Genomic DNA, 24,267 nt, shown 5'->3' on the forward strand with positions numbered 1-24,267 from the left:
TTGGAATATATTGAAATATCAACTCGTATAGAAAGCCTTTTCTTTCACAGACTGTTTTTGGAGTGGAAAGGGTTTCTTATCGTCAAGGCGGTGGTGGTCACGCTCACTGTGGTGTTCTCCTCTGGAGACAAATGCATTCTGACACCAACATTCATGTGTCAGTAGGAACAGCAACAAGAAATAGACTGGATAAAGCGATCTATTCTGATGCAAGTGTCACTGCCTTCACAGAGAAGCCAAGCAGGGTGTTAATCAGCTTCCCCGAACGATTAATTGTCATTAGTCCAGGTCTCCAAGTCTGCAGGCCAGGGAAGGAATCTTAGGGTGGCTTCCTCTGTCATGTAACAACTGCCCCTCGAACTCAGTTCACCTCTGCGTACAGCTCTACCGAAGGCTGTGCAGACTGGTTGAACCAGGCTCCACCGGCAATGGAGAACAACGAAGTACTTTGTCGTGTTCAGGGGCAGCTGCTAACTGGGAGCCAGTCCCGTCACTGTATCAGTGGCTCACGGAGGTGGCATTTCAGCCCTCAGTCCCAGACTAGGATATGCTGAGCCTGTGTCAGAGACGTAACCAATTCTAAAATATGGTTCTGCCAGAGAAAATAACTCATAATGAGGGGGGTAAGAATGAATAAGACACGCTTGCATCAAAGAGTACAAATTTAAACTCGGGAAGGGCCTGCCCCTGTAATTCTGGGATTCTCCCACGTACCGTTTCCTGCTTCATCTATTACAGAGAAAGAGGAATCGATTCTCGAACTAGCAATGTATGAACACAACATTAATGATGTGCTTCATGCCAATTACAAGAAGACCCCGTTGGTAGAGTAGGTTAAGCAAACCATGGAGACTGTGGTTTAGTGTCTGACACACAAAGTCTATAATCCCATTGGACACGTCCAATGTCTCTTGGGCAAATTCTTAACCCCTGAGGCTCTGTTTTCTCAAACATAAAATGTTAAGAATATCCACCTTATAGAATTACTCTAAGGATTTGCCCTAATGAATATATACTTTGAATATGTACATAATATATGTGCCATATATGAGATAGGCGCTCGATAGATGACAGTATGACCAGTTATTACAGAATTGGTTATGTCATGGGTCATGTTGCACCTGCTGAAGCATAACGATCCCGCATTCTGCACAGCTCTGTGCAATGTGCAGTTCGGTCTCCAATATTAATGTGATGTGACGTGTCGAATCGCCAACATCATAAAGGCTTTAAAATCATTTGGGTCTGGGATTTGGCCATTGATAAATTTGTCCTTCACAGAAGCATGGCCACTCCATTGTGGTATATTATTAGTTCTATGAAGCATTCGCTGCTTCTCAGATCAACAGTGAGATACAGTTAATATCTACCACACAGACGTCTGGGTGGCTCAGCTAAGTGTCCAACTCTTGATTTCAGCTCAGGTCATGATCTCACCATTCGTGAGTTTGAACCCCACGTCAGGATCTGCACTGACAGTGCAGAACCAGCTTGGGATTCTCTCTCTCTCTCTCTCTCTCTCTCTCTGTCTCTCTGCCCCTTTCATACTCCCAGTGTCTCTGTCTCAAAATAAATAAACTTTAAAAAAATATCTACCACAGACAGAGACGTCACATCATGGCCACTGCATCAGAAGCTTAACCTTTCTTATCTCAGGAAAGAAAAACACAAGACTCAGAGGGTGAAGCCACCCGCCCAGGCAACTTAGGTGTGCGATCATGCGGATCCAGCTCCGAATCGTGCCCTTGCTGGGTTACAGATGCATGTTAGTGCCATTCCTTCCTTGCCCTCTGGAGTTCAGAGGCAGGTGGGGAGATGTGACACTTCTGAGCTCATCGGGGCAGGGACCCCCCCCCCCGCCGTGCCACGGCCCCTCAATGAAGCCCAACAGCAAGTGCCAAATCGCCCAGAGGAAGGGCAGTTTGATGGGGATTTCTAAAAATAATTCCAGGCACCAAACCTCAGTATTCTGCCCGTGATTATTTTTTTTGTTTGTGTTTATTCCGAATCTTCAGTATAATTTCTTCTTTTCTGTCTGATAAATCTTTTCATTTTATTAATTTCATACTTCTGGTATTTAATGTTTGCATTCATACTCCTGTGCGGTTTTAGAATAAGGATTTGCACTGTTTTGTTAGACCGGTTCAACCTTATTCCTTTGCCCTTTGTTTTTAATCCCGTGGAGCCAGAATTAATAGTGATATGAGCTTTACTTTCCATTTGGTTTCAGGAAATTCAAAACAAGAGATCATTGTTTTCTAATATTTAATTGTGAGGGCTGTGCCAAAATATACATTTTATTATTTTATTTAAATCTCACAGTTTCTGCTCTCATTGTTTCATTTTAACAGATGCGTAGTGCTTTGAACAGTCACTTTTTTATACTTTACCATAGTTTGAGAGTTTAGTGTCCATTTTCTTTCATCAAAATCTGTGAGCGTTCTTGGAGGGTAGTGTTTTCAAAAAAGGGTTGACCCCCCCACCACCACATCTTCTCCATCACAGTCCTTTCGTATCTCTTCATTTGTTTGACTTCTACATGGCTTTGTGATGTGGGCCAGCTGCCGAGGACGTGGAGACATGGCCCTCTGCCTTCTTACTAGAATTTCAGTAGAGCAAGTGCGGAACAGGAGTCTGGAAACCGGTCATTTTCTTGTTTGGAGGTTCTCAGAGATTCGCATTGGCCACGCTCACGCTGACTCGGCATCATGTCACTTAAAAGGAGGAAGAATCGTCAGGGGACGCTGTGTCTCATACGCTCTCCTGCCGTGAAAACCTGCTGGAGTCCAGGACATAACGTGCTAATTAATGAATCCTGGCCCATCCCTCTTTATGGTACCGGGTGCCTTTTAGGCATGTGTGGCGTAGATTTATTGGCGCTGAAGGAGAAAGATGTCCACGATATACCGTTAAATGAAAAAAAAGCAAGGTAGACAGCATAATACACATTGGCTGGTTGGGAGCAATGTCTTGGGTTAGACGGCCTTCGTCCTTCGTGCAAATCTTATCTCCGCAGCCTACAAGCTGTGTGACCCTGGCCAGGTGACTTAACCTCTCTGTGCCTCTTGTTTCCTCATCTGGCCATTAAATGAAAGACTCTTAACTCACAGAATTGTCGTGAGGATTAAATGGCTTAATATGTGTTTAAACATAGAGAACGGTGCCTGGCACACAGGGAGTGCTTAAATACGTACATATGTGATTTTGGAAGGACATATCCATTCCTCTACCAAGTATTCACTTAACAAGTGAACTGTTGCCAGTGGTTACCTCTAGGGCATGGGAGTGAGAGAGGCGGGGCCAGAGGACTGCATTGGTGCTTCATACATTTGGGTGTTGCTTGGCAATGGGCCTGGTGGATGCGCCACCAGGGTAGAGGTTAGGAAAAGACGGGGAGCCGGCCACGGCTAGCTGCGGGACCCGGGGCAGGTCTCTACGGCACTCAGTGCACCGGCTTCTTCATGCTGCAGGCGGGAGGCCTGACCGTCCCCACCTCATGGGATGATTATAAGGCTGCAGGGGTTAATACACGCGCACTTGCAAGAGCCCGGGTCCCTGGAGGACAGATGTTATCGATGGCAGCACTGGAAGGGAAACTGAGATCAAAACCTGCAGCCCCTGGGGTCATCGTGGTGTTTGTCTTTAAAATCACGAGAAAGGAACCAAGAAGGCGTGTCCCCCAAAGGACCATAGAAGGCAAAATAAAATTGTGGGTTCTTGCTTACATTTCCACCATTTTTCTCCTTCCCGCAAAGCCTTTTAATATCTCAGCCGTGTGTACATTCTTCGCCGATCGTACCAAAGCCACCTCGCCAGTGTGTTCATTTTTTTTTTTTTTCCTGTTACTGGAGATTAATTCTCCCCGTTCTCCATTTTTTCCTCTTCTTCAGTAGAATTCATTTGAACCTTGAGGGGTTTTTGCTTTCAAGGAAGAATCACAATTACTCTATCTTTCTCTTGCCTGATTTGCTTTTATAAGAAAAAGTGAGTGTTACTTTTTTCATTTTATTTATTTTGAGAGAGAGAGAGAGAGAGAGAGAGAGAGAGAGAATCCCAAGCAGGCTCCACGCTCAGCACAGAGCCTGACGTGGGGCTCGATCCCATGACCCTGGAATCATGACCTGAGCTGAAATCAAGAGTCGGATGCTCAGCCTACTGAACCACCCACCCGGGTGCCCCAAAAGTGAACATTATTAATAAAATCATATGCCTTAAGGGTCAATCTACTGAACATGTTACCACCAAGGGGCCACTTTCCTCCTATCAGAGTTGTGAATTCTAAGACAGACTTGGAAACTCAAAAAGTAAGGATAAAAATGCCTTTGCTCATTGCCCCAAGAGGCTTACAACCTGTCAGGAGGATGAAGATCCGTGGAAACAAAAAGCGGTGTGTCAAATCTCTGACGGGGGAAGGCCCAGGTACGTCCCAGGGACTCCAGCTCTGAGCGTGATCACATAGCAGGCAAGAGAGGACCGACACCTTCTTATAAAACGCTTCCTGAGGGGCGCCTGGGCGGCTCAGTCAGTTAAGTGTCTGACTCGGCTCAGGTCATGATCTCACGGTTCGCGGGTTCGAGCCCCGTGTCTGTGCTGCCAGCTCAGAGCCTGGAGCCTGCTTCAGATTCTGTGTCTCCCTCTCTCTGACACCGCCCCCCCCCCGCACCGCTTCATGCTCTGTCTCTCTTGGTCTCAAAAATAAATAAACATTAAAAAAAAATTTTTTTTAAATAAATAAACGCCTATCGAGTGATGACAGTTGTGCCCCCCGCTTTCTCTGTTATCTCCTTGAATGTGCCTAACAGCCACGCGGTGTTACCCCTGCTCATTTTCTGGTGCGGATACTGAGGAAATGACGAGGCAGCACCCAAACCCGGACAATCGCCTCACAGGACTCCCAGCACAGGGTGTGGGTCCAGGGTCACCAGTGTGAGGGCCAGAGTGCATAGGGGGCAGCGGAGAACGATGACAAGATGATGGTGTTTTCCGTGTGGCTCTTTCCCCCAGGCAAGCCTGTCTTTGCCTTGTGCCCCTCACGGAGGGACATCTAGAGGGACAGGGTGGTTGAGAACCCCTCTCTCTCTCTCCCTCTCTCTGCCGTGGAAGAGGCGGAGGCAGGCCCTTGACGATGGGGACTCCTCTCTCCCAGCCACACCTCCTTTCTGTCCCAAGTCATGGGTGCCACCGAATTCTTATCTTCTTGGACCAGCCCAGCCCAAGGGCACTAGGCGATCTCTCCACCTCCCCCTGCAGCCGCCTCTGGAGGAGCCCGCTGTGCTCCTTCCCTTCCAGTGGCCTCTCATCAGATGCGACCTCGGTCTCTGCCTCCCTGCCGCCGCCGTTTACCCTGGGCGCCCGCGTCTCCTCGGGCCCTTCCGTCATCAGCGCTTCTGTCCTAAGTGCGGCTGTGTTGATGCCAGGGACGCGGGAGCTCAGGCCACAGTTCTGGGTCTGCTGTGGGAAAGAAGTCGTGCAGATCTCCGAATAAAACGGCGAGTGGGAGAAGCAGGAACCTTCCCTGGAGGCGCCTCCCCTGCGGTGAATTTGAGGGAGAAAAACTGAAACACACTGTGCTCGCAGGGACGGGAGCGTGTACGGCGGCCGGCTACGCCCTGAAATGGCTGTTCCCTCTACCTGGAATGCTGTGCTCTTTGTTTCCTGCTTGGCAGCCTGGGGTTTTATTTCTCAAGACTCGCCAGATACCCCCGCCGACTCAAGCAAAGCTGGTTATTCACCAGACTCCTTCTCTTGCGACAATTCACTGTAGCTAACGGTGTCCCTAAGGAGTGGTTTCTGGGGAGCAAGAACCCTGTCCCCAGTCCGAGGCCACAGTAAGCGCTCAAACGCACAGGCTGTCTCAGATGATGACTCAAGGGTTGATCAAATGATGACAAGATTGATTCCCGTAGGTGGGGAGTGGGATTTCCAGAGGAATTAGATGTGAGCTGATTCTTTTTTTTTTAACGTTTTATTTATTTGAGAGAGAGAGAGACTAAGCACAAGTGGGGGCAGAGAGAGAGGAAGACACAGAATCCAAAGCAGACTCCAGGTCCTGAGCTGTCAGCACAGAGCCCGATTGCAGGGCTCGAACCCACCAACCGTGAGATCATGACCTGAACCGAAGTCAGACACTTAACCACCTGAGCCACCCAGGTGCCCCGTGAGCTGATTCTTGAAGAGACTTTGCCAACCGGCTTGCCAGGTTCATGAGTGCCAGGATGTTTTCCAGGCACTGGATCCATTTTTCTGGATCTCTATTATCTGTCTATACATGGGAGTTTCTCAGCCTCTGGACGACAGACCTCTGGGGCCGGATAATTTTGTCGTCGGGGGCTGTGCTGTAGGATATTTATCGGCGTTTCTGCTCCCCACCCCCAACACCGCCCCTGCTACACACATTCTCCCCAAGTTGTGACAAGAAGAATGTGTCCAGACATTACCAAACGTCCCCCAAGGGCAGAGTCACCCTGCGTTTAGAACTCCACAGAGGCTGGCTCTCTTTTAGCCTTGAAAAAACTATTCTGTAAAATTGAACAATCACAGAAACTTAATAGTCTTAACCATTCTCAAGAAACTGCTCTGGACCCGTCAGGCTATGCTGAATGTTCTCTACACATTCTATCTAATCCTCAAGTAGGATAATCCTCATTTTATAGTTAAGGAAGCAGGATCAGAGTGCTCAGGAGATTGCCCACCCGGCAGAAGGTGTATGTTTGCTGACCCAATGGGATTGGGCCGGACTCAGTCTCCCCTTACGTGCACGCCCCCAAGTAACTGCTACTTCTTTGCAAACAGTCTTCCGGCACGTGGGGATGGGGAGGTGCAAATCGGCTGAAGTTTCAAAGGAAATCAGATCTATGAAATACGTCCAGCTACAAAAATAAACACTCTGATAAATACGGACCTTGAAAAAAATCATAACTAGTCTAACTGAAAGCAATCATAAAACATAAATGTGAAGTCAAAAGAACATTCTTTGCCAGGTGTCCTATCAGTATATAAATGGACACGTTAGAAACATGTAGTCCAGGGGCGCCTGGGTGACTCAGGTGGTTAAGCATCTGACTTCAGCTCAGGTCATGATCTCGCGGTCTGTGAGTTCGAGCCCTGCATCAGGCTCTGTGCTGACAGCTCAGAGCCTGGAGCCTGCTTCGGATTCTGTGTCTCCCTCTCTCTCTCTGCCCCTCCCCTGCTCATACTCTGTCTCCCTGTCTCAAAAATAAATAATAAACATTAAAATTTTTTATTTAAAAAAATATGTAGTCCACAAGTCTGTTTTCACTAGATTTTTCATCAGAATTATTTCTCTGAGTGCATTAGCTCTGTCAGTTTACAGACACGATTCATCACCCATCACAAACGCACACACCGTATTCAAAAGAAGTAACAGTAAATTTTCAGAATATCGAGAAAATATGAAGTAAATCCTAGATCCTGAAGGTTTGCGGTAGAACAGAATCCGGCTGGCCCCTCTTTCTCTCTTTTCCCTCAGAAGCGAGTAAGTAAAGGGATAGGGAGTGAGCCCCTCTGAGCTTTGTTTTCTTCTTCTTGCTGTTGCTCTAAAAATTCTAATAACAAAAGGTGTGCGGCTCGAGAGTGCTGATGCAGATAATTAGTCCAATGTAGACGTTTGTTTTTGAGGCTCCACCGTGTTATTTCAGCAGCCAGCTGTTGTGCATAGACAGTAGGGAGGCCAATACTTTGCCAAGCAGCCTTCCTTTTTGTTGTCAAATTGCATAAAACCTATGAAAGGCAGCAACCAAGGGAGGCGGCACGATCCATCGACTTTTCAAAAACAAGCTTTCTCTTTTTGAAGTGGCGTTTTATTCCCATTTTGGCATTCCGGAATGTTCTGTTCGCAACGGGAGCAATTGCACCATATTAGGGCACGACTGTCCTCCTGGCAGCTCGAAACAAGAGCTGGGTTCACAAAGTTTGGTTCTGACGGTGCGAGGCTGCAAAGGTTTGATTCCCTTTAAAGACACGTTTGACTGCAGCGGGTTTGTTGACCCTTTGGCTGTCCCTCCACGCACCGCATGACTGAGCCGCGCGGAGGTTCCGGCTCCCCGGCCTGGGGAGAAGGGCTGCAGCCTCGCGCCCGCCCGCCGAGCCGCTTCTCCGGGTCTGCTTCGCCCCCTAGTGGCCGGCTCTGGAATTGCCTGTCATCTGAACAACGTAGCGTTGGGGAAAGTCCTTTTCATTGAAGACTGGTGAATAAGGACACAGAGACCCTCTGAACAAAGAAGGGGAGGAGAGACCCACAGCAAACCCTGAGAAGTGATGCGTACTTGATGCTGAATGTGGAGGAAGGGCTGAATAGTTGATCTTAGAAAAAAGCATGATTGTGAACTGGAAAGGTATTTTTGTTTTTTTTCCCTTGGCCCTTCGTGATTTAATAATAATAATAACAGTAATAGTAATAATTATAACAACAACAGAAGTGGAATTAAAGTTCTAGAAAAAGTTAATTTACACATTTTTAATCATTTCAGGAGGTTTAAAAATTGACAGCCCCCGATCCTTTTTTTTCACGATGGCTTAGAGGAAATGAAATGGCTTTGTCTCTTGGAATTCATTTTAAAAATGCCTCACATTACCATTGGCCTTTTAGGTGTCTCTAAGCACTTTTACACGTGTTTTCATATTGGATATTTCCATTTTTTGAGTTTTTAAAACGTCATCTAGGTAGTTTACAGATTTATAATCCCAAAAACTTTTCCCATAACTTAGGGGGATTAAATGTCTCATAATGTTACTTTCAACTCTTGGCACTCTCAAATAGTTCACATTTTGTTCCAATTTTTCATTTTAAATACTAAGAAAAGAGGCCAAACTATCCACTGCAGTGACTTTCAAACATTGCTGACCAGGACCGACAGTACAAATTACATTTTATGTCATACCTGTGTATGTGAATATGTGTGTCCTAAAAAGAAGTCTTCAGAAACAGTACTTACAGTTATTATGTGTTCTGATATGCCCTGTTCAATTCTGTGTCTTTTCTTTTTCATTCTCCGGTTGGCCCACTCATTGGTTTCTGGTTTCTGTTTTGAAAAACTCACGAAGCAATTCTGTATGTGCTCGTAAATACAATGTGGTGAAGACAGTCTGGAAAAATATACACTCAGAGGTGAAATCGGGAACCAACCTATATATGCACAGATGTCACTAATCCACGTGGAAGGATAGGGCGTTCCTCCCAGAATAGTGGAGGAGGACTTCGTGTCCCCACCCACTGGCAGGATCGTGCTCGTTTTTGAATGCCTCGCCTGAGGTCTGCAGGCTGGAACACTTCCATAGCAATGCCCTGAATGGCCCACCAACCCCCACGGGCCCCGGCTCCCACCCGACGGGTCGGAAATCTCTGGATTCCTGTTCTGTTCCTGCCTCACCACCCCTTTGCCCTTGGGCAGCCTGCGTTCCTAGACCTTCTGCCTGGGATTACTTAGCTTGCAGGGATCTCTGTTCCGGCCACCTGTTCCTTCCCGAGCATGAAAAGGCGGGGCTTCCCTCAGGTGTCCTCACCAGTGGACGTCAGTTCAGTGACCATAGATTAGGAACTTCCTTGATTCGAAATAAGCCCTAGAGCATGTAGGCTTTTGATGGACAAGCTCCACAGTGTGTAGGCTGTTGAGTCAGGATGAGAAAGAGTGCTGAGCCTCGAAATCACATCCCCTCCTCGGGGAAAGGCCTTAAACAGGAGCCCCACGTTTATCATCGTTTCATTTGGATCTTACCCAGGACCCCCGGTTCTTAGCAAGTTACATGTTACTTCTGAATGGCAGGGGTATGTACGGAAAGAGAGTAGGTGACTTCATGTCTAATAAGTCTTTTTAGATAGTCCTTATGGAAGCCCTTAGGACCTTCTGATCGGTTTCTCTGATGTCATACCAACAAGACTTCCATCGCTGAACCTCCGAGAGCACGAGGGTGCTTTTAAGAAGATGGATCTGGCACAGGGGGCCAGGGAGAAGGTTATGGAAAATGTCTCAGGTACCTGTACCTGAGTGAAAGTTGGAGGAGGAGGAGGTCTTGTTTCCTGGCCACATACGGACACCCCCTTACTAGATCCAATGGGTACAGCTCGCTGTGGAGGGACTGGGGGCGCTGGAAATGCACTCCCCTGGCTGGGGATAGAAGACAGTGTGCTGTGAAGATGCATGGCCCCTGTGGATGCTCCCACGGAGGAGCAAATGGGAGAAGGGCCCCCCGCAGCCGTGGGGAGACAGGGTGCACGACTGACTGGGGAACTGGGGTTTGCCACGTGTCAGGACAACTATTCACGTATAACGTGGGTATTACCTTTTCCACCCACGAATGCTGCCCCGTGCCAGCAAGGAATCTCATCTGTATATACCAACTGCAATCTCCGTTTTCACGCCCCATTCGGCATGGGGAATCGCCACACAGCAGCTTACAACACCCATTTGCCATTTCAGCTGGTGGCAGGGTTCCCGGGTCGGGGTGTTAAAAGCTGAGATCCCGGGTGTCAGCCGGCCTCAGCTGAGCTCTGGAGTTGTGAGGCCGAGGGACCAGCCGCTCCAAGTGCGTGCAGGCTGTCGCAGCTACTGCCCTCGTGACCCAGAGGCAGAGACGCCCCCCTACCTCCCACCGGGCGCCAGGCAGGGAGCGTGTGCGGCCCCCCCGTCACCCCTGCATCACCAGCATCCTCAGACCTGGTTTTTCCTGACCCTCTCCTCACGGAGAACCAACACCAGGGTGGCGGGCAGAAAATTCCAGCATCTTCCCGTCTTTACTCTCTTCCCTGCCTCCCTCTGGCTTTGGAAACGCATACTTTTCCCATTAGGAACGTTACAGATTAGGCTGAAGTCCTCTTTGTCCATCACCCGCGCCCTCATCATCTTCCCCAACTGAGACATCACTGCTACTGTGGGATTTGCATCTTTCTGTCTTTTTATGACAATTTTAAACATATAAGCATCTATATAAGGTACATACTATTTTTGTACATGTTTTATTGGTACCTGAATCATATCATGTTTATTCATCACCCCACACGCATTTTTTTCCTACTCAACAATATATTTTTAGAGCTTTTAGAACTATATTCGTATATATCCAGCCATGAAATCATCACCATGACCAAGGTCATGAAGCTCACTTATCCTCTTTGTTTTCTTCTAGAATTAGAGCTTCAGATCTTATGTTTAAATAGATAGATGAGGGGCATCTGCGTGGCTTAGTCGGTTAAGCATCCAGCTCCTGGTTTCAGCTCAGGTCATGATCTCACAGTTTGTGAGTTCGAGCCCCACATTGGGCTCTGATGGTGTGGAACCTGCTTGGGATTCTTTCTCTCCTCTCTCTCTCCTCTTCTCTCTCTCTGCCCGTCCCCAGCTTGCTCTATCTCTCTCTCAAAATAAATAAATAAACATTTAAAATTTTTTAAATTGAGGGGCGCCTGGGTGGCTCAGTCGGTTAAGTGTCTGACTTCGGCTCGGGTCATGATCTCACAGTCCGTGAGTTCAAGCCCCGCATCAGGCTCTGTGCTGACCACTCAGAGCCTGGAGCCTGTTTCAGATTCTGTGTCTCTCTCTCTCTCTGATCCTCCCCTGTTCATGCTCTGTCTCTCTCTGTCTCAAAAATAAATAAACATTAAAAAAAATTTTTTAATTTTTTAAATTGATAGATCATAGATAGAAAAACTTTTATTTGCTGTATTCCCTTTTATGTATTACCAAATTTTCTTAATCCACTCTCAAACTGATGTTCTTTTTTTCCTAATTGTTGTCATGCCAACAAATGCTTCAGCAAACATCCTATGCACATCTCCTTGAATATATGCAAGATTTTCTAGAGGACAGATACTTAGAACTTAAATTGCTGGCTCATGGGGTACCTATTTGTTCCATGATCCTGCTGAATCACTTTTTGTAGCCGTTTTGTCCACCTACTTCGATTTAACGGGGTGAGGAGGGATCTTTCGTATTTGATTAGGCCAGTACACCATTCCCTGGTGCCCAAAGACTTAAATGTTTGTAGATAAAAAGAACTTATCCCTAAAGCCCTGTTTCAGCCAGAGTATTTCTTTTTTAAAGTTTTTCTAATGTTTATTGATTTTTGAGGGAGAAACAGAGCACAAGCAGGGAAGGGGTAGACAGAGGGTGAGAGAGAGAATCTCAAGCAGGTTCTGAGCCGACAGCACAGAGCCCGACTCCGGGATCCATCTCACAAAGTGTGAGATCATGACCTGAGCCGAAATCAAGTGTCCGATGCTTAGCCGACTGAGCCACCCTGGCGCCCCTCTACCAGAGTATTTGAAGTCTGCTTTCAAAAGCACACTTGGAGCATGGTCTGATTTCTTTCTCCTTGTGTTCCTGCGGTCACAACCCAGCACTGAGGACACGAGAAGTTGGCATTAGTGGAAAGCAGGCAGCATATCAGTTAATACTTCCGAGAATTAGCCTGTCACACCATGTTTCTTACCCTCTTCATAACCCACAGAGAGCAGGCGGTGGCCAGGGTTTTTGTTTGTTTTTATTCTGATAAGAACCCTTAACATGAGATTGACCTCCTTAAAAAAATTTTTTTAAGTATATTTATTTTGAGAGAGAGAGAAACAGAGCACATGAGTGAGGGAGAGGGAGAGAGACAGAGAGAGAGAGGGAATCCCAAGCTGGCTCCACACTGTCAGCACAGAGCCCGACGTGGGGCTAGAACTCATGAACTGTGAGATCATGAAGTCAAGACCTGGACGCTTAACCAACTGAGCCACCCAGGCGCACCCCCCCCCCCGCCCCCGCTCCCTTAGGACAATGTTAAGTGCGGGCTTCAGTGTTGTTAACTGCAGACACCGTGTTGTGCAGAAGGTCGCCAGCACTCATTCATCTTGCATAACGTGTGCCCCATTGAATAGTAACTCCTCATTCCCTCTCTCCCCCTGCACCCACCATGGCTAATCTGCTGTCGGCTTCTACGAGTTCTGCTATTTCCGACGCCTCATATGAGTAACACAGTGTTTGTCCTTCTGTGACTGGCTTAGTTCACTCAGCGTAATGTCCTCAAGGCTCATCGTGCTGTCACATATTGCATCATTTCCTTTTTTAAGGCTGAAAACTATGCCGCTCTACGTACCCCCCATACTTTCTTCATCCCTTCATCCATCCATAGATGTTTAGTTTGTTTCTGTATCTTGGCGATTGTTAGTAGTGCTACATGAACAAGGAAGTAAGGGCCAGTGGTAAGGAAGTAAGGCTTAGAGTAAGGGCTTGAAGCGCTTCAAGATGCTAATTTCGGTTCTTTTGGATAAATGCCCAGAAATTACTGCCAAGGACAGTGTCATGAAGCCCATCCTCTGTTTTCTCCTAGGAGTTTTGTAGTTGCAGGTCTTATGTGCAGTACGGCTTTCGTCTGTTTTGTGTTGACTTTTGTGCATGGCATAAGACTGGGGTCCAGTTTCATTCTTTTGCACGTGGCCGTCCAGTTTTCCCAGCATCGTTTGTGGAAGAGACTGTCCTTTCCTCATTGTGTGTCCTTGGCATTCTGAGCTCTTTCTGGTTACCTGGGTCAGTATGTCTGTCTTCAGGCCAGGATCATACTCCTTTAATTACTACAACTTTGTGATGTATTTTTAAATCAGGGATTGTGTTGCCTCTAGCTTCGTTCTCTCTCAAGATGGTTTTCGTTCTCTGGGGTCCTTTGTGGTTCCATATAGGGAAGCCCTCTTGACAGAGGAAGAAATGTGTCTCAGAGAAGCCAGGCATTCTGCCAAGTTTGTACTCCTTCTCAGCCAGCCCAGAACTCAAACCCAAATCAAACAGGCTCTGAAGACCATGCTTCTTCAACTACCTTTGGCTGCCTTCCAGGGAAAAGTTATTACTGATAACAACAGCATCATACTTATTGATAGAAGTGCAGTTAGTGCATCTCATTATGTGGTGGCCTCAGATGAGCAACCATGATTTCCTAGACATTTCTCCCTCTCAGAGCCAGAAGTCATAACAGGTTTTCGCTCGTAATTTGCTTTGCTCACTACTTTCCATCTCCCATTTGAAAGGCTTTCTTCTCCTCAGTGACCTGTTCACCTACCAGATTCACATTCTTCTTTTTCGCTTTCACATATGAAGATATTAGAAGGAAACAAGTGTAGTTCTCGGGAGTGAATACATGATTATTAACCACTAGCTTTTTAATTACTGTCCTTTAGATGTTGTATCACAAGGGGGGAGAGCACGTAACTACAGGTTATTCTCTGTGAATGGCTCTTTCGCAACAGTAAATTTTTTGCTCAGTTTATAATCTATATCCATGGTATGATGGACAGAGACTAGAATATTTTTAAAATAAGAAAAAGCACATATCTGAAACTTTTAAGGGATGTTAGATATTGAATTAGCATTGAATTATAAAGAGAACAATGGCCACTGGTAGATATGCCAAAGAACTTAAGTCAAAGATCGCCTGATAGTTTGTGATTCACAGGGATTCTAGTGATTAATCAAGAAGCCCATAGACTCCAGCAGCACCAGAACGAGTATTTAATGAGCCTGGGATAGAGACATAGTCCTATGCATGGGTGTCTTCTCTCAATTCTGGTTTCTTTTATATCCTGTGTTCCAACAAAGTATAATTAGAATGGAATATTATACAACTTGTGGTGTGCCACAGATTCACAGGATGAAGTGAGCCAAACAAAAAGAATTGATCTCAGGCATATTTTTTAAATTCCCACGTGTTTCTTCATCCACATGGGTCAACTGAGCAAATTAATTTGCTCTTGAATTTTTACAAACATAATGTGATGACCTGCGGGGAGCAATATGACATTGCCTAAAACACTTTGTGCTTTTTAAAAACTATTTTATTCATATCCCATATCTCATCTGGGGGTAAGCCCATGGAGGGGAGAGTCCTGAGTCATTGAATTCAATGGCACCAATCACAATGGCCTAAAGCTAGTTGTGGCTTAATGAGAAGTGTTGATGTTGAGGGTGACAGTTATGTTAATTGGGACCCTTTTGGCTGCAGATGACAGCGACCTATCTCCGGTAGCCCCAGCCACAAAGATAATGGTTGGCTCACATATATATCCTGCAAGGTCAAGGAAGAGGGGTTGACCTCAGGAGTGGCTCCATCCAGGTTTGAGAAGACATCATGATCATGCCGTCTCTGTGCCCCGCACTGCCTGCCATCTCTCTCCTTCCCCCGTATCTCCGCTCTACGCTTGCTTCTCAGGTTTTCCACGTGGATATAAATAGGTCACCGGCACCTAGAAATCCCCAGGAACACAGAATTACCCTCCTTTTCCAGGACGCATATCAGTTCCCTAAATTTACTCTTGCTGCTCCTGTTTGCATGTTCTTCAGGCCCATTGCTGAGGTAGAGGAGTCAGGACCACATGATTGATGGTCATCCAGAAATTACATACTGTGGATGACAGGCCATTTCTAAAAGAATGGCCGAAGGAGAGACACATAGTAGACAGCCTCTGCATGACATTGGTAAGAAGAAACAAAGATGAACGAAGACAGATGTGCCATCAGCACAAATACAAAGCACTGGGATTATTGGCCGTTATCATGATGTATGAGAAAATCAGCGTGGCAGAAGCTGTGAAAATAACTGTACAGAACATGATCAATTCCGTGGGACATGATGACAGAGACTTAGCATTCTTAAGAATTCTGAAAGGTGCTGCAGAGGATATGTGGGATTCAGAGCACACAGCAGGGGCTGGGGTAGGGAGGGCGAGTAGGAAGAAGGGAGGAATATGACGTTCGCTGTAGTGCAACCCAAGCGTGGACCTTGCTGCTATGTCCAGGAGGCTTTGGAATGGAAGACGCTGGGGAGATAAAAGCCACTCAGTGTGTAGAAAATTAGCAGGGGTACGTGAGGAAGAAGAGGAATGCATGACAACGGGTGATGATGTGAAGAAGAAAAAAGTAACGCTCATCCGAACACATGCAGTGGAGGACACTGGACAGGCACCTCGACTCCTCGGGAGAAAGTGGCTGTTAACCTCAGAGACAGGACGTTGAGCTGAGGTGTCTCGTTCGAGACGGATCCGTTCCCATCCATCCGTATGGGTGCGAGTGTGATGGGGAAGACGGGCAGACACCTTTAGGAATCCTATGGGAAGCTGGGAACCGGGTGGAGGGAGAAGAAACAGATCTTCTGCATATGGATCTGGGAAGGAACCGTAAATGCAACAGAGTACCCAAACAGCAAGTCTCACTTCCCGAATACAGACATCCCGCGGTAAGAGAAAGCTGGAGATAAGGATGAGTTGACCGCGCCTAATAAAACCCAAAGAGGTGAAAATAAATAAGGAAGAGGACCCCTTCCATCACCTATGATTGGCAGTTAGTGCATTGCGGTAGATTTCATCTATGCGTTATTCAGATGTTCCTTTTTTTTTTTAATTTTTTTTTAACATTTATTTATTTTTGAGACAGAGAGAGACAGAGCATGAACAGGGGAGGGGCACAGAGAGAGGGGGACACAGAATCCGAAACAGGCTCCAGGCTCCGAGCTGTCAGCAGAGAGCCCGACGCGGGGCTCGAACCCACGGACTGCGAGATCATGACTTGAGTCGAAGTCGGACGCTCAACCAACCGAGCCACCCAGGCGCCCCAGATGTTCCTTTTTTTTAATATAATTTATTGCCAAGGTGACTAACATACAATGTGTATAGTGTGCTCTTGGTTTTGGGGGTAGATTCCCTTGATTCATCACTTACATACAACACCCAGGGCTCCTCCCAACAAGCGCCCTCCTCAAGGCCCATCCCCCATTTACCCCTCTCCCCCACTGCCTCCATCAGCCATCAGTTTGTTCTCTGTATTTAAGAGTCTCTTACGGTTTGCCTCCTTCCCTCTCTGTAACTATTCTTCCCCTTCCCCTCCCCCATGGTCTTCTGTTAAGTTTCTCAGGTTCCACATATGAGTGAAAATACGATATCTGTCTTTCTCTGACTGACTTATTCCACTCAGCATAATACCTTCTGGTTCCATCCATATTGCTGCAAATGGCAGGATTTCATTCTTTCTCATTGCCAAGTAGTATTCCATTGTATATAAAAACCACATCTTTTTTTTAATGTTTATTTATTCCTGAGAGAGAGAGAGAGAGTGTGTGTGTGAGTGGGTGAGGGACAGAGAGAGGGAGACACAGAATCCGAAGCAGGCTCCAGGCTCAGAGCTGTCAGCACAGAGCCCGACACAGGGCTTGAACCCACGAACTGTGAGATCATGACCTGAGCCAAAGTCAGGTGCCTAACCGACTGAGCCACCCAGGTGCCCCAAACCACATCTTCCTTATCCATTCATCAACTGATGGACATTTAGGCCCGTTCCATAATTTGGCTATTGTTGAAAGCACTGCTATAAACATTGGGGTACACGTGCCCCTATGCATCAGCACTCCTGTATCTTTTGGATAAATTCCTAGTAGTGTTATTGCTGGGTATTCAGGAGTTCTTAAACTCTTCTTCTCTGTAATAGAACAATACACTAGAACATTTAGACTATTAAAAATTTTTTTTTACAATTTCAAATAGTCCTGAAGTAAATACATGTGTATATGTGTATGAATGTAAGTGCATGTAAAATTGTATGTGTATGCTTTTGTATGCCCAACCATTTATGTATTTTATGTGTAAGTACACACACACACACACACACACAATACATACATGCTACACGTACACGCTGTCAGCTTCCGGAATCTTGGAATTTGTGCATTATTTGGACACATGCTGCTAAATTACCTTTCGGATTGTTGACCAGTTTACCCTACAGCCAAGACCTGAAATTATTTCCTTCACACTGTCATCAATACTCCATGCATCAAATCACTTATATTTTGCCTCGTAGGTGACAAATGGTATCTCATTGATCTTTAAATGCACATTAGTTCCACTTGAAAGAGGTTCATCAAGAGTTTCAGCTAGTCAGGCCAGGTGTATGCAGCATCGGGACAGGCTGGTGGGAAGCAGAGAAACATCCCAGTGAAACACAGAGGTGGTGGGCTCGAGATTGTCTGGGTATGAATGAATCTCTGCTCTCCTCCTCCGTCACTCATTAGCTTGATTCTCAGACAAATAACTCTCTGTGTCTCAGTTTCTCATAAAATGTGATTATTTTAAAGATGAAGCGAGATGAAAACATGGCAATTTGCACGTGTACCACAGAGGAAGTATCCAATATATGTTCTGTTTTAATGACTATTATTGCACTAAATTGAGCTTTGAGCATCCTGAAAGCAAAGTGAGCTCATTGTTCGTAAGAAGAAGAGTAAATTAACACTAGACACTACCCTTATGTAGCACGTTCTGTGTGCCACGCTCTGCACTAAGTACTTTCTTTGCGCGTATTAAAATATTTTGATGAGAAACAAAATTTCTTTGACCACTTACTATGGAATTCTGTGTTAAATTTCTCAATGGTTTATTGCATTATACAGAATGTTTCATTCCTATTTTTCAGTGAGGAAACTGGCACTAAAAAAAGTTAAGAAACAGGGGCGCCTGGGTGGCTCAGTAGGTTAAGTGTCCGACTTCGGCTCAGGTCACGTTCTCATGGTTCATGAGTTCAAGCCCCATGTCGGGCTCTGTGCTGACAGCTCAGAGCGTGGAGCCTGCTTCCAGTTCTGTGTTCTCCCTCTCTCTGCCCCTCCCCTGCTCATGCTCTCTCTTTCTCTCTCAAAAATAAATAAACATTAAAAAAAAATTTTTTTAAGTTAAGAAATACCCAAGATCCCACCACCAGAAAGTAGTTGAACCGAGATTTGAAGCTACGCCTTTGGGACCACAAGGTCTTCCTGCTACAGGCTGAGGCCGCCCCAAGAGACTACATGTCATTCTGACTGCTCTCCATTGAAAGACTCTGACTTGCAGTGTCTAAAGGCCTGAGTCAGGACTCTTACCGTGTGACGTGTGCACATCTTTATATGTAAGAGTTTACACTTGAACACTTCTTCTTAAGTTTATTTATTTTTGAGAGAGAGAGAGAGAGAGCATGCAAGAGAGTGAGGGAGGGGCAGGGAGAGAGAGACAGAGAGAGAGAGAGAGATTGAGAGAGGGAGTGAGAGACAATCCCAAGCATGCTCTGTGCTCTCTCCACTCAGAGCCTGATGCAGGGCTCGAATCCACGAACCGTGAAATCATGACCTGAGCCGAAACCAAGAGTCAGCCGCTTAACCGACCGAGCCATGCAGGTGCCCCCAGTTGAACGCTTTTTAAATCAAGAGCCTAAACACAACAGAAGTGTTCCCAGTAGTATTTTGCTGTGATCAGCAAACACTGAATTCATAGAATGACACCCACTGAGGAATGATGGACTGAGTCAGGTCCACAGTGGCTGGTGACGTGAGCATCTGTAGGCCTCACGACCCCAGAGGCTCCGAGAGGATGGGGCAGGTCTCCCCCAAGGTTTCCCATGACAGCACGGGGGTCTTCCTGGTGACGCATCAATTGTAATGATTCTTAGTCATTTCTAGATCTTGGTGACAAGTGTCCAAAAGAACTAATTGCAATTTTGCAACTATTTGTACACAAATGTGCATGCGTGGTGCTACAATACTTTTTCATCGCTGAATTTAAAATAGCTACGAATACTGGAAATATCCAAAACCAGTTTGGGCAGTTCCGAATATTCTGGTAAAGATCCTGCCTATTATCAAGCACATGGCAGCTGCCTTCCGTACTGTTACCAACCACTACACGGATCCAGTACGCTATTTCCTATCTGTGTCTTGAAGAGGGGATACAGTGTGAGGTCATTTACACTTATCTCGTCCCTTGCTCCGGGTTGACGTTGCTCAGGCTGGTGAGGCTTCAGTGCTCGGCACCTCTTTAACGCTGCTTACGTCCGCAGCCCGGGATAGGTAAGTGCCCAGGTGGAGAAAATTCAGATGAGAGACATCAGGGTCTGGAGTAGCATGATGATAAAGCTATGCTACATAAGTATCACAGGAGCATCTAATATTCTCCCCCTTCTCTTTAAACTAAGAGAAGGAAGATTTTGTTGGATAACAGCATTACGTGCGAGTGTAGGTGGCAGACTCTTAAAAGTAAGGACAGTGTGGAGAGAAAGAACAATGTTCCGTGCATGTCTCCAGCTAACGGTGCTCAAACAAATCAACGCCTACCTGCTCTAGACTCCTCACCTTTAAAAATAAGAGGAAGGGCTTGGTGTCTCTAGCCTGCCTGAGGGTCAGCATCCTGTAAGAGGTCTCCATGTCTTTTAAAGTGTTCAGTCGATGCAAAGAACCAATCAAACGAAGGCAGACATTTTCCTAACCGGGTCTTTTCTCTCTTATCTCCCCAGACTATGTCAGAGAATCACAATGACCTTGCACAATAACAGTACAACCTCGCCTTTGTTTCCAAACATCAGCTCCCCCTGGGTACACGGCCCCTCGGATGCAGGGCTGCCCCCAGGAACGGCCACCCACTTTGGCAGCTACAACATTTCTCGAGCAGCTGGGAACTTCTCCTCTCCCAATGGCACCACCAATGACCCTCTGGGAGGTCACACCATCTGGCAAGTGGTCTTCATCGCCTTCTTGACGGGCGTGCTGGCCTTAGTGACCATCATCGGCAACATCCTGGTGATAGTGGCCTTTAAGGTCAACAAGCAGCTAAAGACCGTCAATAACTACTTCCTCTTAAGTCTGGCCTGTGCTGATCTGATTATTGGGGTCATTTCAATGAATCTGTTTACTACCTACATCATCATGAACCGATGGGCTTTAGGGAACTTGGCCTGTGACCTCTGGCTCTCCATCGACTACGTGGCCAGCAATGCCTCGGTCATGAATCTTCTGGTCATCAGCTTCGACAGGTACTTTTCCATCACGCGGCCACTCACATACCGAGCCAAACGAACCACAAAAAGAGCCGGCGTGATGATAGGTCTGGCTTGGGTCATCTCCTTCATCCTTTGGGCCCCCGCCATCTTGTTCTGGCAGTACTTTGTTGGGAAGAGAACTGTGCCCCCAGGAGAGTGCTTCATTCAGTTCCTCAGCGAGCCCACCATCACCTTCGGCACGGCCATCGCTGCCTTCTACATGCCTGTCACCATCATGACTATTTTATACTGGAGGATCTACAAGGAAACTGAAAAACGCACCAAAGAGCTCGCCGGCCTGCAAGCCTCGGGGACAGAAGCAGAGGCGGAAAACTTTGTCCACCCCACGGGCAGCTCTCGAAGCTGCAGCAGCTATGAGCTTCAACAGCAAAGTATGAAACGCTCGGCCAGGAGGAAGTACGGACGCTGTCACTTCTGGTTCGCCACCAAGAGTTGGAAGCCCAGTGCCGAGCAGATGGACGCAGACCACAGCAGCAGCGACAGCTGGAACAACAACGACGCTGCTGCCTCCCTGGAAAACTCGGCCTCCTCTGACGAGGAGGACATCGGCTCCGAGACGAGGGCCATCTACTCCATCGTGCTCAAGCTTCCCGGCCACAGCACCATCCTCAACTCCACCAAATTACCCTCATCGGACAACCTGCGGGTGCCTGACGAGGAGCTGGGAGCGCCTGACTTGGAGAGGAAGGCCGGCAAACTGCAGACCCAGAAGAGCGTGGACGATGGAGGCAGTTTCCAGAAAAGCTTCTCCAAGCTTCCCGTCCAGTTAGAGTCAGCCGTGGACACAGCCAAGACCTCTGAGGCCGACTCCTCAGTGGGTAAGGCCACGGCCACCCTCCCCCTGTCCTTCAAGGAAGCCACTCTGGCCAAGAGGTTTGCTCTGAAGACCAGAAGTCAGATCACCAAGCGGAAGCGGATGTCCCTCATCAAGGAGAAGAAGGCGGCCCAGACCCTCAGCGCCATCTTGCTTGCCTTCATCATCACCTGGACCCCCTACAATATTATGGTTCTGGTGAACACCTTTTGTGACAGCTGCATCCCCAAAACCTATTGGAATCTGGGCTACTGGCTGTGCTATATCAACAGCACCGTGAACCCCGTGTGCTATGCCCTGTGCAACAAAACATTCAGAACCACTTTCAAGATGCTGCTCTTGTGCCAGTGTGACAAACGCAAGAGGCGCAGGCAGCAGTATCAGCAGAGACAGTCAGTGATCTTCCACAAGCGCGTGCCCGAGCAGGCCTCGTAGAGTGGGGTCTTACCAATCGCGGTGACCAAACGCACGCACGTCGGCCCACAGACCTTAGCAGGGAATGAGGCGAGGGCGGGGGCGATTTCTGGGCATGATGAATATGGTTTTTATCACCCAGATATGGAAGGAGCTGCCTGTTCACTGACCCATTGAATAAATCCATTTTAATAGAGAAAGTCAAATACCAATTCAGCAAAAAAAAAAAAAAAAAAAAAAAAGCGTATTACCGAATATAAAGAGATTTATTCTTAAATAGACTTCAAGTGTTTTTTTCTTAAAGAAAGGAAAAAAAAAAAATGTTTCGTAGCAATTACATACCCAAATTGATCTGCTTGGTTCTTGTAATTCCCAATAGCGCTGGCATCTCAGATGAGCGTAACTAGCCGACACACTTGGCCACGTCCTTTCCAAGGATTCCACGTGGAACACGTCAGGCTAGTGACCCCGTGGTTCTGAAACTACGTCATGCAAAGCTGAACCTTCTTGTCCCAATAGAGCTTCCGTCTTCTCTGGTGTGTTGTTAAACTCTATTTGTGGACTCGATTCTTGCCAAGTACTCTTTTGCGCAGTTCCAGTCTTGTACAAAATAAAAATATAGACGTATATATGTGTGTGTGTGTGTGTGTGTGAGGGAGAGAGGGAGAGAGAGACTTCTGCACACACACACATAGTGTATATAATAGAGTGGGAATCGCTGAGCTGGCAAATTATTCCTGCAATATGTTTTCAGTACTTTGGTAACTGAAGTTTTCTAGGATCCTAACACAACATAAAAGTGAAACAAACCCAGTGTAATGTTTTGGAAACCAGGGCTTTTTGTCCACAAACCACCCTGGGGAATATTCAGCAGAGAGGCCAGCCCCTGAGAGTCAGGTCCTACGCGGCCACGGCTTGCCCAGACTCGTGAGCATAAGCCTCGTCCTTTGCTGGTGTTCTCTACAGAACTCAACCCAACCGGGGCCCCTCTGAGCTCAAAACACGAACCACATGCACATTGTTTGAATTCAGTCATTCAAATCTGAATGTTTCCAAACGAAATGTCTGCTATCCAAACTGCTTGAAACTCAGTACTAGTGTCACGCTTGAATGTCACACACAGCAATATAGATGGCAAAGCAAAAAGGGACACTGTGGGGGGGTGGGGTGTGCGAGGAGGGGAGGAGAGCGTGGGATTGGATTTCTTGCTACCTGGCACCTTCCAAACAAAAAAGGGCTCACACCTGTGTTACTTAGCAGTGGCCAGTGCTTTCTGGTTCGTTCTGTGACCTTCACCCAGCCGTCGGTGGGGTTTAGGAACTCACGTGTCCTCTGAAGAAAGCATTAGCACTCTGGGAAGTATCGCTTCCAATTGATCTCCTTACATTTCGCGACAACGATTTTTGTATCTCCTTTGAATTGATCCAAAAGCTTAAATGTTGTATTTGGCGGGGAGGGGAGGGCTGCTACCGTTGCTGTTGTTTTCGTCGCTGCTGTAATTGTCGGGGCTCCTTCTCCTTCCTTTTGCCGGGGCCATGTGGGGAGCGGGGGGGGGGATGGGGGGGGGTACTGAGGAGAAACCTCACCTTGTACAGGGCATCCGTGTCGTGGACCCGGAGCCAGAACAGAAGCTGCTTGTGTTCAGTGTAAGCTGGTGTTTACGAGCAACATCAGCGGACGTGGACTCAGTGGTGTGTGTGTTGCTGAACTATTTAATTTTGTGTTACGTTTCTATGAAGAAATATTTATGCATATTTCACCACCCGTCTATTTAATGTTGATAAATATTACTCTTCAGTCTTCAGCCGTGGTGTCCCTTGCAAGAGACTGTTTAAGGTCCTCTAGAGCGACACGTGCAGGGAACTGGGCTTTCATGAGGCCGGGAAGAAGAAGACAGCCATCCCATTGGCGTCAGCAAGTACCTAACTCCTGGGCAATCAAAAGCCAACTGTAATGTTAACGTCAGTGTGGAAAACCACTCTTTACTTGATACCTGATGGACCCTGAACGGAGCAAATCTGAAGTCACATGACAAGGGTTAAAAAGCAGATCAGTGTCATTGAAAGAATGATGGTTTTTGTTTTGTTTTGTTTTGACCCACATTCAACCAAAGAACAAGAAAAACCAGAGACCATTTTCTAACGTGTAGAACAGACTACAGAATGTTCTGTGATCCACCTGTGAAATGTCTAGTGAGCAACCACATCCATATTT

The 24,267-nt window shown here is 46.8% G+C and overlaps 2 protein-coding genes across 8 annotated transcripts in view; one reads left to right on the forward strand and one right to left on the reverse strand.

Annotated features, from left to right (window-relative positions):
• CHRM3 (cholinergic receptor muscarinic 3) overlaps positions 1-22,390 on the forward strand; it is a 516,421-nt gene extending 494,031 nt beyond the window's left edge. For all 6 annotated transcript variants that reach the window (XM_053206980.1, XM_027046905.2, XM_027046906.2 and 3 more), the window contains one exon: positions 20,283-22,390. In XM_053206980.1, the coding sequence (XP_053062955.1) occupies positions 20,302-22,074 (1,773 nt within the window). In that variant the 5' untranslated portion in view covers positions 20,283-20,301 and the 3' untranslated portion in view covers positions 22,075-22,390. The remainder of the gene's footprint in view (positions 1-20,282) is intronic.
• The window catches only part of LOC106982520 (zinc finger protein 37A-like), a 179,105-nt gene continuing 167,592 nt past the window's right edge, over positions 12,755-24,267 (reverse strand). The window contains exon 12 of one of the 2 annotated variants that reach the window (XM_053206946.1): positions 12,755-15,223. The gene's annotated coding sequence lies outside the window, so the exon portion shown is untranslated. Of the gene's footprint in view, positions 15,224-16,863; positions 17,067-24,267 lie in introns of those variants that run through there. The other variant, XM_053206944.1, reaches the window with a different exon arrangement.

This window comes from Acinonyx jubatus, chromosome D2 (assembly GCF_027475565.1).
Source record: "Acinonyx jubatus isolate Ajub_Pintada_27869175 chromosome D2, VMU_Ajub_asm_v1.0, whole genome shotgun sequence".
Classification (NCBI taxonomy): Eukaryota; Metazoa; Chordata; class Mammalia; order Carnivora; family Felidae; genus Acinonyx; species Acinonyx jubatus.